This window comes from Rhinoderma darwinii, chromosome 4, assembly GCF_050947455.1.
Source record: "Rhinoderma darwinii isolate aRhiDar2 chromosome 4, aRhiDar2.hap1, whole genome shotgun sequence".
Classification (NCBI taxonomy): domain Eukaryota; kingdom Metazoa; phylum Chordata; class Amphibia; order Anura; family Rhinodermatidae; genus Rhinoderma; species Rhinoderma darwinii.
In genome coordinates, this window is record NC_134690.1 from 323,962,622 (window position 1) to 323,977,430 (window position 14,809).

General features: G+C 43.3%; 1 protein-coding gene across 1 annotated transcript in view; it reads left to right on the forward strand.

Annotated features, from left to right (window-relative positions):
* The window catches only part of LOC142759967 (ADP-dependent glucokinase-like), a 32,358-nt gene extending 20,893 nt beyond the window's left edge, over positions 1 to 11,465 (forward strand). Inside the window, exons 4-6 of the mRNA XM_075862801.1 lie at positions 6,022 to 6,118; positions 8,129 to 8,265; positions 8,646 to 11,465. Coding sequence (XP_075718916.1) covers positions 6,022 to 6,118; positions 8,129 to 8,265; positions 8,646 to 9,313 — 902 coding nt within the window. The 3' untranslated portion in view covers positions 9,314 to 11,465. The remainder of the gene's footprint in view (positions 1 to 6,021; positions 6,119 to 8,128; positions 8,266 to 8,645) is intronic.
* Positions 11,466 to 14,809: the final 3,344 nt, after the last annotated feature.

Here is a 14,809-nt window from a genome sequence, read left to right on the forward strand (position 1 = left end):
TCTCCTTTAATTTAATTTTTTTAAAGTAAAAATAGGGGTACATCAGAAAATAGATATCGTAAATAAGCGCAAGAAGCCCAAAATATAAATATTGATAACTTTTTACCCGTGGAAACAGTGTAGAATCTTCGTTTTATATCTTTGTGTCGGGGATTAGTTATTATGAGTTCTAATAGTGTAGACACATTGTCTGAAATTATTATTATTATTTTTTTTTTCTCCAAATTAGGTCCAAAATACAGTTTTTAGGAGTTTACATATGTCTTCCATTAAACATAATAATCGCTGTGAATGCAGTAAGCGTATTGGGGCGTATTCACACGAACTTTGCATACGTCCGTATGACGGCCGTTAAAACGACGGTCGTCGCACAAACGCATATATTTTAATGGGGCTGTTCACATGGCCGTTTTATCGGACTGTGCGAAGGGTCCATTAAAAAATTAAACATGTCCTATTTTCTTCAGTTTTCAGAGATCCCTCGATAGCCTCGAGTCTGAGGGATCCGTGAAAACGGGTCCTGCACGGGTGCAACTCGGACGTGAAAAACTGCAGTTTTTCAAGTCCGAGTTTGCACTCGTCCGTGTGAATAAGCCCTTACTCTGTATGCATTTAGTATATGTCGCCGGTAGCCACAAGTTTATATTTTAGCTCAATGGCTATTCTGGGGATATGGACTCTGTATCAGGAAAACAGCACTCCAAAAGCTGTAAAGATATAAACTGTATTGTGAAATGAAGCAGCACGGAAAATGGTGTCCAAGGTGGACATTCACTTTTAACTGTTCACATTAGGTTAATGTCGGGGGATACCATTAGAGGAAATAGTTATGCTTGGAGATAAGCTGCTGCTATAGGTGTCTGGGAGCAGCTTATCTTCCTTCAGTAAACCTGCTTGCTCAGCTGTTCTGAGCATACATGTGTATGGGGAGATAAACGTATAAGCGTTTGGCCAACAACTATGTATAGCCAGGATTAGATATGTAAAGACCTGTGGTTGTTTTGTGGGGTTTTTTTTAAAGAAAAAAATAAATAAATTTTAAAGATTCTATTTATCTTACATAGTTACATAGTAACCAGCCACCCTGGAATAATATGACGTCGTTGTCTGCTTCACATTTAGGGCTTATTTAGACGAACGTGTAATACATCCGTGCAACGCGCGTGATTTTTCACGTGCCTCGCACGGACCTATGTTAGTCTCTGGGGCCGTGCACTGTCCGTGAGTTTCACGCAGCGTGTCCGCTGCGTAAAACTCACACCAAGTCCTATATTTGTGCGTTGTTCGCGCGTGATTTTCACGCACCCATTGACTTCAATGGGTGCGTGAAAATCACGCGCAGCACACGGAAGCACTTCCGTGTGACGCGCGGGATTCGCGCAACAGCAGTTAAAAGTATGAATGAAAACCGAAAAGCACCACGTGCTTTTCTGTTTACAAACATACAGAGTGTCATAATGATGGCGGCTGCACGAAAATCACGCAGCCACGCATCATACGGAGCTGTTAAGTACCTTTTGTGCGCGCAAAACGCCACGTTTTTTGCGCACGCAAAATGCACACGCTCATGTAAATCCGGCCTCAGGGTGGCTTTACACAGCCAGATTTCCTAGCCGCTAACGCTCTACGATATTTTCATGTTGATAAGACAATGATTTGTCCCCATACATTTTTCATCTTGTCGGCAGCACATTCCCTGATTACACAAGGAGATGTGCTGCCAACCATTGACCGTTTTTTGGGCTACATACAGTGCCGCACCTGCCATGAGGCGAGGTGAGCTGACAGCCTCAAGCGGCACCACCTACCCGAAAACGGGGGGCAACATTTTCAGCCAGGTACGGACTGGACCGGGGGGAGGGGCCATGCAGATGTGCCGCATGATGGGCATTCCTCCTCCGCTGTATGCAGCGCGTGCCCCCAGAGAGGAGCAGGTCTGCAGGAGGAATGGTCGAGCGACGAGAAGTGACGAGACGCACGAGGTACGTTCCTGCCTTAACTTGGCCGAAGCTGCTGGGACCGGGACCCGGGAGTATACTGCAAGGGGGGGTCTGGCCATTTTACTGACAGCAAAGGCTCTATGGGGCTGGAATAATCCACCCCATAGAGCCCTCACATCACTATAATGGAAGGATAGGGGCGTCTGACTTACATCAGAGGGCTCAATAAAGGGGGGGGGGGATTCTACCCCCCCTTTAGAGAGGTCAGTCAGATGCTCAGACCCCCCTAACCTTGCAGTATAGTAACTGGTTAGGGCTCTAAGGAGGGGATAATCCCCCCCCCTATAGAGCCCTCTGCTGTCAGTAAAATGCCCAGACCCCCCCCCCCTTGCAGTATACTCTCGGCCCCCCAGCGTTGGCCGACCCCTTTTAAATTAGATGGGGCAGGAAGCTGAGCGCAGTATAAGGGCCTGTTCACATCAGCGTTGGCTTTCTGTTCCGGGGTTCCGTCGGAGGTTTCAGTCGGGTGAACCCCGCAACGGAAAGTCAAACTGAAACCACAGCTTCCGTTTCCGTCACCATTAGCGCAGTCGACTGCGCTATTGATTCCGTCGGAAAAACGGAAACCTGCCGGAATGGTGACGAACGGAAACCATTAGCAATGTTTCCGCCACCATTGATATCAATGTTGACAGAAACGGAAGCTGTGGTTTGTTTGAATTTCTGTTGCGGGGTTCACCCGACTGAAACCTCAGACGGAACCCCGGAACGGAAAGCCAACGCTGATGTGAACAGGCCCTACTCCTACCCCATAAACCTGCCCCCGCTAATTCAAATATATATAATAGGCGACCTAATGGATTCAGGACTCAGCGCTATATACAGCTGCTCTGTATACAGGATAGAAAGCAGCTGTATCTCAAAAAGTAACAATAATTTTCAATAAAAAGTAATTAAAACGTGCACCAATCGCATTGATAGATAGATAGATAGATAGATAGATATATATATATATATATATATATATATATATACACACACACATTCATTACGTTTTTAAAGGTGTACATAGCCTTTAAACTGTAACTAAACTTTTATCATGTCATAGTGACATGTCCGAAGTTTTCATCGGTGGAGGACCAAGCACTGAGGCCCCCACCGATCGCTAAAACGAAGCAGCAGAAGTGGCCGGGTAAGCGATGTGCCGCTTCGTTTATGATCGACTTTCAGCCGAGTGAGCGGTGTACGGACTCATAGACTTTCTATTGAGCCTGTCCGCTGCTTCGTTTTAGCGACTAGTAGGGGGTCTCAGTGTTCGGACCCCACTGATCAAAACTTCTGACATGTCAAAGCTTTTTTAAAAAGTTGTTACACTTTAAAGAGAACCTTTCACCTGCCTATAGATGTGCATTTGAGTGCAGCATGTAATGGTCAGGGCTGCACAAACTCTGGGGCCCTTTCCTTACTTAGATATCGGTCCCGTTATATTTTGCGCCCGATATTTAAATAACCCCATGAACAGCCAATGGGGCGGTAATTGGCAGCGCTGGGGTCCTGGGTTCAAATCCAACCAAGGACAACATCTGCCTGGAGTTTGTATGTTCTCCCCGTGTTTGCGTGGGTTTCTCCGGTTTCCTCCCACACCCCAAAAACATACCCATAGGGAATTCAGATTGTGAGCCCCAATGGGGACAGTAAAAAAGTGGACCTCTGTACAGCGCTGCGTAATATGTTGGCGCTATATAAGTAACTGAAATAAATAAATAACATCGCTGTGACACTGTCCAATCCACTACGGACAGTGTCACAGCAAGATCTGGAGAGAGTCAGAGAGGAGACAGTCTGCAGAGTGGCATGTGAGGTACTTTGACATGTAGGTGATACTTACGTGTGGGATGTGGGCCCATAACTTGTGTACAGCCCAGGGCCTAAGATCATATTAATCCATCACTGGCATCAAGTCAGCACAGGCAGACCACTACAATACAGCAGGTAGAGCAAAGAAACCAGCCCAGGACGTGCCGCTTCAAAACAGCGCTAAGCGCGATCCGTCCTGGACTAGCCTGAATGTAATTGCAGAGAGTGACGCCGCAAATGAGACTGGCTGCCGAGGAAAGATATGGGGCTGTGCATTGTAGACTGTACTATTTGCACTGTACTGATTGGTAGTAAGAATTCTTTAAATCTTTTCTATACTTCAAACAGCAATTTAACAAATAAACCTCAAATGTTTTCCTATTTTAATTTTTTTTATATATTGCGTGTTTGAAGTGTAAAGCTCGTAATGAGAAAACTCTGATAGATTTGGGGGGGGGCGCCTTTTTATAGTTCGCCTGAGGCAGCAGAGGGGCTAGGTTTACCCCTGGCTACATAAAAGATGCAATCAGCCGACAAATGATCGTTTGCTCGTTCATCGGCTGAGCGGGGTCCTGTTTACACAGGGGAATGATCAGGAATGAGTGTTCGTATGAGCGCCCGTTCCCCGATCATTGGCCCATATTAAAGGGCCTTTAATAGTGTTTTTCTAAGTCTTTTTCCTAAGTAGACAGACCATAGAATCAGAAACATTTTAATCTGTAGTTTTATTATTTTGAGGAATCTCTGCAAAAAACAACTTCTTTCCCACGGTTTATGATAAACTTCTGGAATACTGCAGACTTTTAATCTGGCAGTACAATTTGCCTACCATCTGACCAGGATTTTCATATACATTTCATAATTTTTTTATATACCATTTTTGTGCTTTGCTGCAGCTTGTATTTGTCAGAACCGATTGTTTTAGCAACGTACACAAAATCATTATCTTTTCCTTGCGTTAAATAATTATCTCTAGGTGTTTGACCTGTTGCACGTGTGCTTTACTTTTGTGATGTAAAATACAGTTTATGTAGCTCCAGCCTATTCCGCAGCACTGTACACATTACCATTACTCACATAAATCCCCCAATGGGGTTTAGAATCTAATGTTCCTATCTGAAACACACACACAAGTTAGTCTTAGTTCTCAATAGTAACCTCAGAAAAAAATCCCAGCTGATCTATTGATTTTTCAGGAATGTTCACTCTTGTGTAGCTGTGTGCCTGCCTATACAATGCGTCAAGGCTGCTGGGTCTAAGTAGATTTGTGAAGTATGAACATGGCCTTATGCCAATTTTACTATTGCAAAACCGTACCTCCCAACTTTCAATCATTACAAAGAGGGACGACAACTGTTTTTTTTTTACTTTAAGCCACGCCTCTAACCCTGCCCCAATCCCCAGCCATATGCACCTAGTTCAGCTCACACAAATGACATTGCCCCCATACACACACAGTATAATGTCTAATATGGAAACCCACACAGTATATAGTGCCTTCATAGGGGCCCAGCACACAGTATCATGCCCTCATAGTGCATCCCCACACACAGTATCATGCCCCCATAGTGCCTCCTCACACAGTAAATCCCCCCGTTATTGACTCCTCACGTAATATAATGACCCCCACACACCGTTTAATGCCCCCATAGTGCCCCCCACAGAGTATAATAACCCCAATGTGCCTAATAAAAATAATAAAATAAATACTCACTTATGCTATGTGTGGCTCGTCGAAGACAGGCCTTATGACGGCACTGCATCACACTTATCTGCGCCAAGCCGCTCACAGCTGTCGTTACATAGTGAGTAGTGGGCAGGGAGCTGACTGCTCCCTACTCCACCATTGGATTCAAGCTTCTATGGGTCCTAAAGACGCAGATACAGTTGAAACCCGGACAAGCTGCCACCCGACGGCGGCATTGGGGCACAGCTCGGAATTCGGAACTGTACCGCTGGAATCTGGACAGTTGGGAGTCAAGTAATACGTTTAGGCCATGTTCCTAAGCAACAGAAAGTGTCCACTGTGGAGATGGTGCTACATGTGGGTTTCATCCTTTTTATTGCAGTGTGTGAAACCCACAGCAAAATAGATCCTGCAGATTTTAAAAATGGATTTTCTCCACTGCATGCGGCTGAATTGCATAATATTGTACTTTGATGTAGATTTTGAACATGTGAATTGTACTTACCTCTTTTGGGTATTAATTTCTCTTATTTGCAGTTGCTGGTGAGCCTATAACAGATGCTGACATTCATCTCATAATGGAATATCCAACTGGGGCCAAATGGGGAAATCACGTATCACGTCGTGCTAACAGGTGACCGCATTCAACATTTGTAGTGTAAACTTCAAACATGTCAATAGTCAAAAAAAATGCCTTGAATCTAGCATTAACAGGACCGGATTGGTCATAGAAAATATTTAAGATTTACTTGCAAAGGTTGGGACCCTCCACAAAGCCAGTCTAAGGCCTGATTCACACGAGCGCGTGCGCAAAAGGCACTTATCAGCTCCGTATGATGCACGGCTGCATGATTTTCGCGCAGCCGCCATCATTATGACACTCCGTTTGGATGTTTGTAAACAGAAAAGCACGTGGTGCTTTTCTGTTTTCATTCATAGTTTGACAGCTGTTGCGTGAAAAACGCAGATCCCACGGAAGTGCTTCCGTGTGGCATGCGTGCTTTTCACACACCCATTGACTTGAATGGGTGCGTGATGCGGGAAATACGCCCAAAGAACGGACATGCCGTGGCTTTTTCGCAGCGGACTCGCGCTGCGTAAAAATCACGCAACTGTCTGCATGGCCCCATAGACTAATATAGGTCCGTGCGACGCGCGTGAAAATCACGCGCGTTGCACGGACGTATATAACGTTCGTCTGCATAAGCCCTAAGGGTCAGGGATACAGTTTTTTGGCGCTGATTTTTATGCGGAAACCGCGTCTGAATTAGCGCCAAAAAGACTGAAATCACTCCCCATTAATTTCAATGGGCGGCAGAGGCGTTTTTTTTTATCCCACGCGGCTATTGCCTGCTAGCAGGAAAAGAAAAGCGACATACCGCGGTCTCTGCCTCTGACCTCCCATTGAATCAATGACAGAAAAAAACCTGCGAAGCTAATTTGAGCATTTTTCCCCGCAATTTTTGCCTGCAGCCCTTGCATTAGTTTCATGGCCGCGGGCAAAAAACACTGTGGAAAAATATGTGCAGGCAGTTAAAAATCTGCCTCAAAATTCCTGAACGAATACTGAGGCAGATTTTCACTGCCTGCAAAACAGGGCCTAAGATACTATGCTAAGAACGGTTACTTTCTTTGTGAAGTGTTTGTGTTTTTAGGCCGGGTTCCCACGTAGAGTAAATGCTGCAGAATTTCCGCAACTGAATTAGGTGCGGGAATTCCGCAGCATTTACAGTAGCAAGAAAGTGGATGGAGTTTTGAAAATCTCAAGTCCACGCTGCGAGCAAACGTTGATAAATTGACCTGCAGTGCGGAATTTAAATCCGCAGCATGTCAATTTAACATTTCGTTACTTTTCCCTATTGAATTCAATGGGGATGCAACGCCCGCAACACATAGCAGTGTTACAACACTTACCTAGAACTCCCTGCTTCTTCCTCCAGTTCAGCCTCCTGGGATGACTATTCATCCCAAGTGACCGCTGCAGCCAATCACAGGCTGCAGTGTCATCCAGTGAGTCCAGACTGGACGGCAAAGGAGGGACGCTTCACCATGACAACGGCATAAACATTTGTATAAAATTTTATTTTATTTTTTTCTACCACTGCAGAAATTCTGCACGAAAAGCTGCACCATAATGCAGTTTTTCAGACGGAATGTACTGCGGGTTCTTTGCTGCGTATCCGACCAGTGGGAACCCGGCCTTAGTGTTCAGCTTTTAGAAGGCATGTAAGCTACATTTACAACCCCAACTCTGTTTAAGAGGGCTTTAACCTTTTATGAGCATCCTTGCAATTGGTTGATATTTGCACCATAGTTTCGTTCACCCTCACACTCCCTACTGCTGCCAAATTATGTAATACCTGGCTATGGCAAGTCTGCCAGAGGAGAAGCCGCTCTTCTACTTAACAGATCTCTGCTCCAGCTAATACAGCGGGGTACAGACAGAGTAACCCCCACTGATGAGACAACCCCCTTTAAGGAACTTGTCACTATGACAAACCTAATCAAAGGACATCACTATGATACCCTAATAGAGCTCTTCTAGTGGGTTCAAGTACAGTCACTAAAGGGACATTGTATATAAGTAATTATATTGAAGGATATTATTACATGTGTTTGACTTGGAAAAATTTGTTTTCGGCAGATACATTGTGCACAGTGATTCACATAATCCAATGATCGATTCCCTGGAAGATTTTAAATCCCAACTGCAAGGCTTTAAGCCAGATCTCCTTGTCATCGGAGGGTTACAAATGATGGACAGTTTTCCCTTTAAAGCAGGTGAAGTCACTCAGACTGTGATACTGGTGGATTATGTAATCTAGAATATTCTGGCAGCTCAATAACAGATGATTGTTTTGAGTTGCTTTTAGTGCAATTTGTAGGCCTGTGCTTTTCTCAATTTATTAGATATAGAAATTGTACATGGCAATCATATCACTAAGCAGATACAGTAATAAAGTAAGGGAGTCTATACTTTTGTATAACTAAACAAACAGCACATGTGTTCACACATTGTAAACTATTCTCAACTGCAGAATTTTGGTGCAAGAGTTGCAATTTTATCCATCATGTATAGAGTCAGGTTTAGGAACAATGCCTGAATATTGCATTATAAATCTATCAGTGTTCTTTTACTTAATGAAGTTTTTCTTACACAGGTCAGCGTGAAGCCAGGCTTAAAGCACTTCAAGAAATGTTATTGTCTATGGATCAGGAGATAGGTTGCCACTTTGAGATGGCCTCTTTTGTGGAACAAGGTCTGATGAGGGATTTGCTAGAGTATGTTATTCCCTACTCTGATTCCTTGGGTATGAATGAACAGGAGCTTCCCAATTTGCTCAGTCTTATTAAAGGAGGAAACATCACCGTTTTATCAGACCCTTTCCCTCGAGTGGCCTCGATCCTGGACCAGATGCGTGAGCTCTATCAGCTACTCCGATCCCAAGAGCCTAAAAGGGGTCAGAGAGAACTGACCCGACTACATGTCCACACTTTAGCTTTTCAAGCCATGATGGTTACCAAAGGATCGATGTGGAAGAACACAATGTCTGCTACAGCAAAGGCATCTCTGACAGCCAACAGGCATGTGTGTGGATCTGCCAGGATTGACACACACAAGGCCAAACTTATCATGGATGACTCTTTCTCTGTCAGCCGTGAAGATGGTAGTCAGAGAATACCTTTCAAAGAAAGTCGCCCAGTATCTTGTTGGGAAGAGGAGACTTATGAGATCTGTCTAGCACCGGTTTTGGTTTGTACTGAAGTATTCCAAACCGCAGGTGGAGGAGACAACATCTCTGCGGCAGGACTTGTGTTGCAAATTTGAAGTTTGAGTAAACAATGACTGACCAACTTTCCATAACTGGATAACTATATTTCAGATGCTGCGAATAAGGATATATTGACAGAAACTGACTTGATCTGAGCCATATTTTAATTTAGTTTCCTTTAGAGAACACAATGGTGGTTGCCCCCTCAAATAGAAGTACATGGTTAACCCTTTCTACCCTCACTTGAGGATAAACTCATGCCTGAAGGAACATGGTACTACAAAGATCAAAGTTTAGTATATAAAACTTTTAGGCACATGGCTCAATATGCCAGAGTAACTGAGTTTTTCCTGAAATGCAGGGGGATTAAACATGTTATATGGCATTCCTTAAGAAGGAGACACCAACGTGAAAAGACCTTACATGTTATGTATGTTTTTAAGTTGTCTCTCGATTTTATAGGTTTTTCGTTTTTACTTTGTTTCGGTGAGTTTGTTGCTGCATTCTTTACGGTTTCCATTTGGAATCTTTTCAATGTCTTGTGGACCATTTTTTCTATCTCGTTTCATTTGTAGGGACCAATATCTAAGTTTTGACTAGCCTGATAGACACTGATTGTAAGAGAATTCTGACCAAGTAATAGTTGTTTTGGATAGCTATAGGTTAGGGTATGTTCACACGACAGCGTCCGTAACGGCTGAAATTACGGGGATGTTTCCGCCTGAAAATATCCCCGTAATTTCAGCCGTAACGGCATGTGCAGGCGCTTGAACGCCGCGTCCATTACGGACGTAATTGGCGCTGCTATTCATTGGAGTCAATGAATAATGGCTCCAATTACGGCCAAAGAAGTGACAGGTCACTTCTTTGACGCGGGCGTCTATTTACGCGCCGTCATTTGACAGCGGCGCGTAAATATACACCTCGTGTGAACAGACAAACGTCTGCCCATTGTTTTCAATGGGCAGATGTTTGTCAACGCTATCGAGGCGCTATTTTCAGATGTAATTCGGGGCAAAAACGCCCGAATTACGTCCGTAATTAGTGTGTGTGCACATACCCTAACAGGTAAGGCCACATCCAGACAGCTGTATTATGGCTGCAAGTCCCGGCCTGACCGCAGCTCGAATAACAAACTAACTGCATTTTAAGAATCTACGATGCTGGAGGTTGGTCCAGGACTTGTGGCTATAAAAAAAGATGCTAAAATGCACAGCATGTAACACATACAGATTTTTTTTTTCCCTGCAGAAAATCCATAGCGAATGAGCTACATGTGGGTACCAAAACCACAGAGGAGTAATGTTCCCCTTGGGTAGAGTGTATTTAATGATCAGCAGGCACTCTAAAGGATTAAGGATTTTTAGTGCATACCTCTGGAATTTTGAGCCATGGCATATATGATGCATTGACTTAACTTTTTTTTAATGCCACTGCTTTCCCATTTAAAGTAAAAATTGTGGTCAGTGTACTTGTATACAGTCCTGCTCCGTGGTTTACATACAAGTTCTACTGCTTCCACAACAAATAAATGATCCTTGTATGTAGATCTTGTATCACAACTTTGTCACTCCACTACCTGTAAATTATGTGATCAATAAAGCAAAGAAGTGTATTTGACTTCCCCCCTCAAAGACTAAAATTTCAGTTTGTAATAGAATTAGCCTTTGAAGTGTTGTCTTTTTGAGCACCATTGACGGATTCACTAAAGAGGTTTTCTGAGATAGTAAGATTATTTGAACTGATGAGTAGATGTGCTAAAAGTTTATTATGTTCTATAGTCATTCAGTCCCTGGGACTGCAGCTAAAGGCTGATTTATTAGCCTATAGCCCAGTGCCTCCACACAAACTGTATGTGCACAGAATAATTTGTAAGCATTGGACGACCTGCTAGATGTAAACAAACGGTAAAGCTTTTACAGCGGCGGTTCCCAAGCTCTGCCCTCAGTTCAGTGCGCTTTATTTGTACTATTCTTAACACTATAGCACCAACGTGCAGTAATCCAATTGCAAGTAACATTTATAGGTTAAACAAAAGGCCAACAATGCAAGTAGGACCTGTCAAAACATCTGAAACTTTGCAGTGACTAAGGAATCACAATATATTTTGTTTGTGTGAGCTAGCTTGTGATATACTGCAACTTTGTTTTCAGAGAAGCTCAAAATTGTAAGAATGGGACCCAATGAAATAAAGAAGTCTTGTATATATTCTGAATTATGTTAATGTGAATAAAGGGCAGCAAAGCTGAAGACTTGCCTTAAAAAAAATAAAAAAAATATTTATACACAAGTGATATCTCCGGTGTCTAGAGTCTCCAGGGAAGGCTAATTCACACGGTGTATTTTGTGTGGCGTGTCCTGCCACTGAACCATTCCTGACAAAAGCAGGAATATTTCTCCCTCCCATTATCAATGGGAGGTCCTGGCGGAATCCACACAAAGATAGAGCAGGATGCTACTTTTTCCCGATAGATGGAAGAAAAAAACAAACAAACCATCAGCTAGCGAGAAAAGCGTCCAACTCCCATTGAAATGAACGGGAGGCAGAATTTTGATGCAAAATTCCTCGGTGTGAACATACCCTAATAGTCAGGGTATTCCTGGGTGATGGAAGTTGATTTTAATGGATCTGGGGGACTTGGCTTAAGACTAAAACAGTCCCTTTATTAAATGGAAACTGGTCCAGCAGTTAGTTGATTTGGCTTTTCTAGCCCATGGTGACCAACTCCAGAAGAAGCCACGTCTGGCCAGGTCCACCAAGATACTCTCCATTCTAGCTCAGAGGGAAGGTCCAACCCGAAACATTCAGACAATGTTATTCTGCAGAAAGCCAGAAGAAAAAAAAAAAAAAGTCACTGGTTTCAGACATTATGAATTTAGGTACAGACTTACCCTTATGTGGTGACAGAGCCTCTTTAAAGTGCCCTATCTCCTACATAATCTGATTGGCGCTGTAATGTAGATCATAAGTGTTTTTATTTTGAAAAACTCAATTTTGAGCAAGTAATGCACAATTTTAGATTTATGCTAATTAGTTTAATAGACAACCGGGCGTGTTAACTTTTTTTACCAACCGGGCATTGTAAAGAGTAATGGGTATTTTGTTTGCCCATAGACCATTGTGTGTAGCAGCTTGTGAGTGCGGTCTCCGTAATATTTCATACTTTGTGTATTAATTTTAAATGTATATGTTGTCTGTTCAAATAAAATTTATAACTTTTTATACATTGACATACTGGCGTTAAAAGCTCTTTTTTTTCTTCTTGTGTCATAACTAATTGTAAAGAGAAGTGTAGGACGCTGACCAATCAGCGTCATACGCTGCTCTCTATTCATTATTAGCAGTACTCGCAACACAGTGTGATCTCGCAAGATCACGCTGTGCAATCGCACCCTTTACCGAAGTGACGAGAGATGAATAGACATCGCGTCCTGGCTGGAGGTGATGTCTATTGACTCCCAAGACACTTCGGTAAAGTTAATATGGGAGTATGTGGCTGCACAGCGTGATCTCACAAGATCATGCTGTGTTGCGAGTACTGTTAAAAATGAATGGAGAGAAGTTTATGACGCTGATTGGTCAGCGACATACACTTCTCTTTACAACACCTAGTTGGTAAAAAAGTAAAGACACATCCGGTTGTCTATTAAGAAACTAATTAGCATAAATCTAAAATTGTGCATAACTTGCTCAAAATAAAAAACACTGGTTATCTACATTACAGCGCCGATGACATTATGTAGGAGATAGGGCACTTATAATGTGGTGACAGAGCCTCTAAGGCCGGATTCACACGAGCGTGTTCAGTCCGTGATATACGGACAGTATGCTGGCAGTATTTCCCAGACCGAACACACTGCATGGAGCCGGGCACGTATAATCATAGTTCTCTTTGACGCTAGGAGTCCCTGCAGAAAACGGTCTCTTACTGAAAACATGATTACAGTACGGGACAGTTTTCCCGCAGCGAGGCAGGGACTCCTAGCGTCATAGATAACTAGGAAAATAGGAGCCCAGCTACCTGCAGTGTGTTTGGTCCGGGAAATACTGCTAACACAGTCCGTATCTCACAGACCGAACACGTGTGAACCCCGTACATCAATAATGGGAGCAGCCACCACGCATTAAAATTTGTTGGTACAGATTAAAAACACTTGACCTGGAGACAATCCATACTATGGTCACTCCAAAGCATGAGCAATAACTGTAAATTGGAGATACACAGGATGTTTGAACTAAAATCTAATTAATCATCTATTCGTACAGTACATAATGTGGCAGATTTACCAAGATTGGCAAAGTATGGGCCAGTATTATTTCTGCTCTGCTGGAGTAAGATGCAACTAGATGGTTTTTACTTTCTCACCTCACTGCTCTTCATCTCCAGCTCCTCAGTATGAAGCAGCTCATACAGGGGCCTTGACGCCAAGCAGTTCCAGGACCCGGCCCCGGCCTCTTCACGCTGTGGGGCATAGCAAGGTAACCTGCGCCAGCAATGTGCTCAACAAATTTCACGCTTTCATAAAATAGTAAATTTGTCGGCTGCAGTGACCCCCACCCCCTCTTGCAAAGTCATGCCTCTTTTCACAAAAGTGAGAGCAGAGTATACACTGTACATATCCATAGGGGCCCATTTACTTGGTGCTTGCCAAGAGTGTTCTTTAGGCATATGCCATGCTGGTATACATTAGCATACTTTTTTTTTTCCCCACTGTGTAGGAAAGTGTAGTCTGCTTAGCTTTCCTTTACAGGGGCACACAGTAAAAACTGTTCTGTATACCACGCAGCATAATTTTGCGTTTTGGGTCTATACAGTAGTGACTAGGCTGAAATACAAAACATATATACATGAGAAAAGATTGATTACTTACCGGTAATCGGTTTTTCAAGAACCTATGACAGCACCCCTGGAGAGACATCCCATCCGCTGGACAGGAAACCTGAGGATATTAAAATGGACACACCTCTCCACACACCCAGTCTTTAGGAAGAACTCAGGATGAAGTAGTTTAGTTTATGGTTTGTTTTTTTTTGTGAAATTCCCTCACACCTTTATATATATATATATGTATATAATATTTACAGAAATGCTTAATTTTAAGATTAGTGATCCAGCTTATGAGGCTCATTTGCTACAGCCATGGGAGGGTAACAGCGGGGTGCTGTCATAGGTTCTTGAAAAACCGATTACCGGTAAGTAATCAATCTTTTACCTATTCGCCTATGACAGCACCCCTGGAGATGTAAAATAGAAACCAATATTTTTAGGGTGGGACCACAGCTTGTAGCACCTTTCTACTAAAGGCCAAGTCAGAGGCTGCATGCAGTTGTAATCGGTAGTGTTTAAAGAAGGTGTGAGGAGAACTCCATGTGGCAGCCTTACATATTTGGTCTAGGGATGCGTCTGCTCTCTCTGCCCATGAAGTGGACACGGCCCTGGTGGAGTGAGCTCCGAAAAACTCTGGGGGCTTGAGCTTCTGATTTATGTAGGCTAATTGTATGGCCTGCTTGATCCACCTCGCTATGGTGGCTTTACTGGCTGCCGAACCTT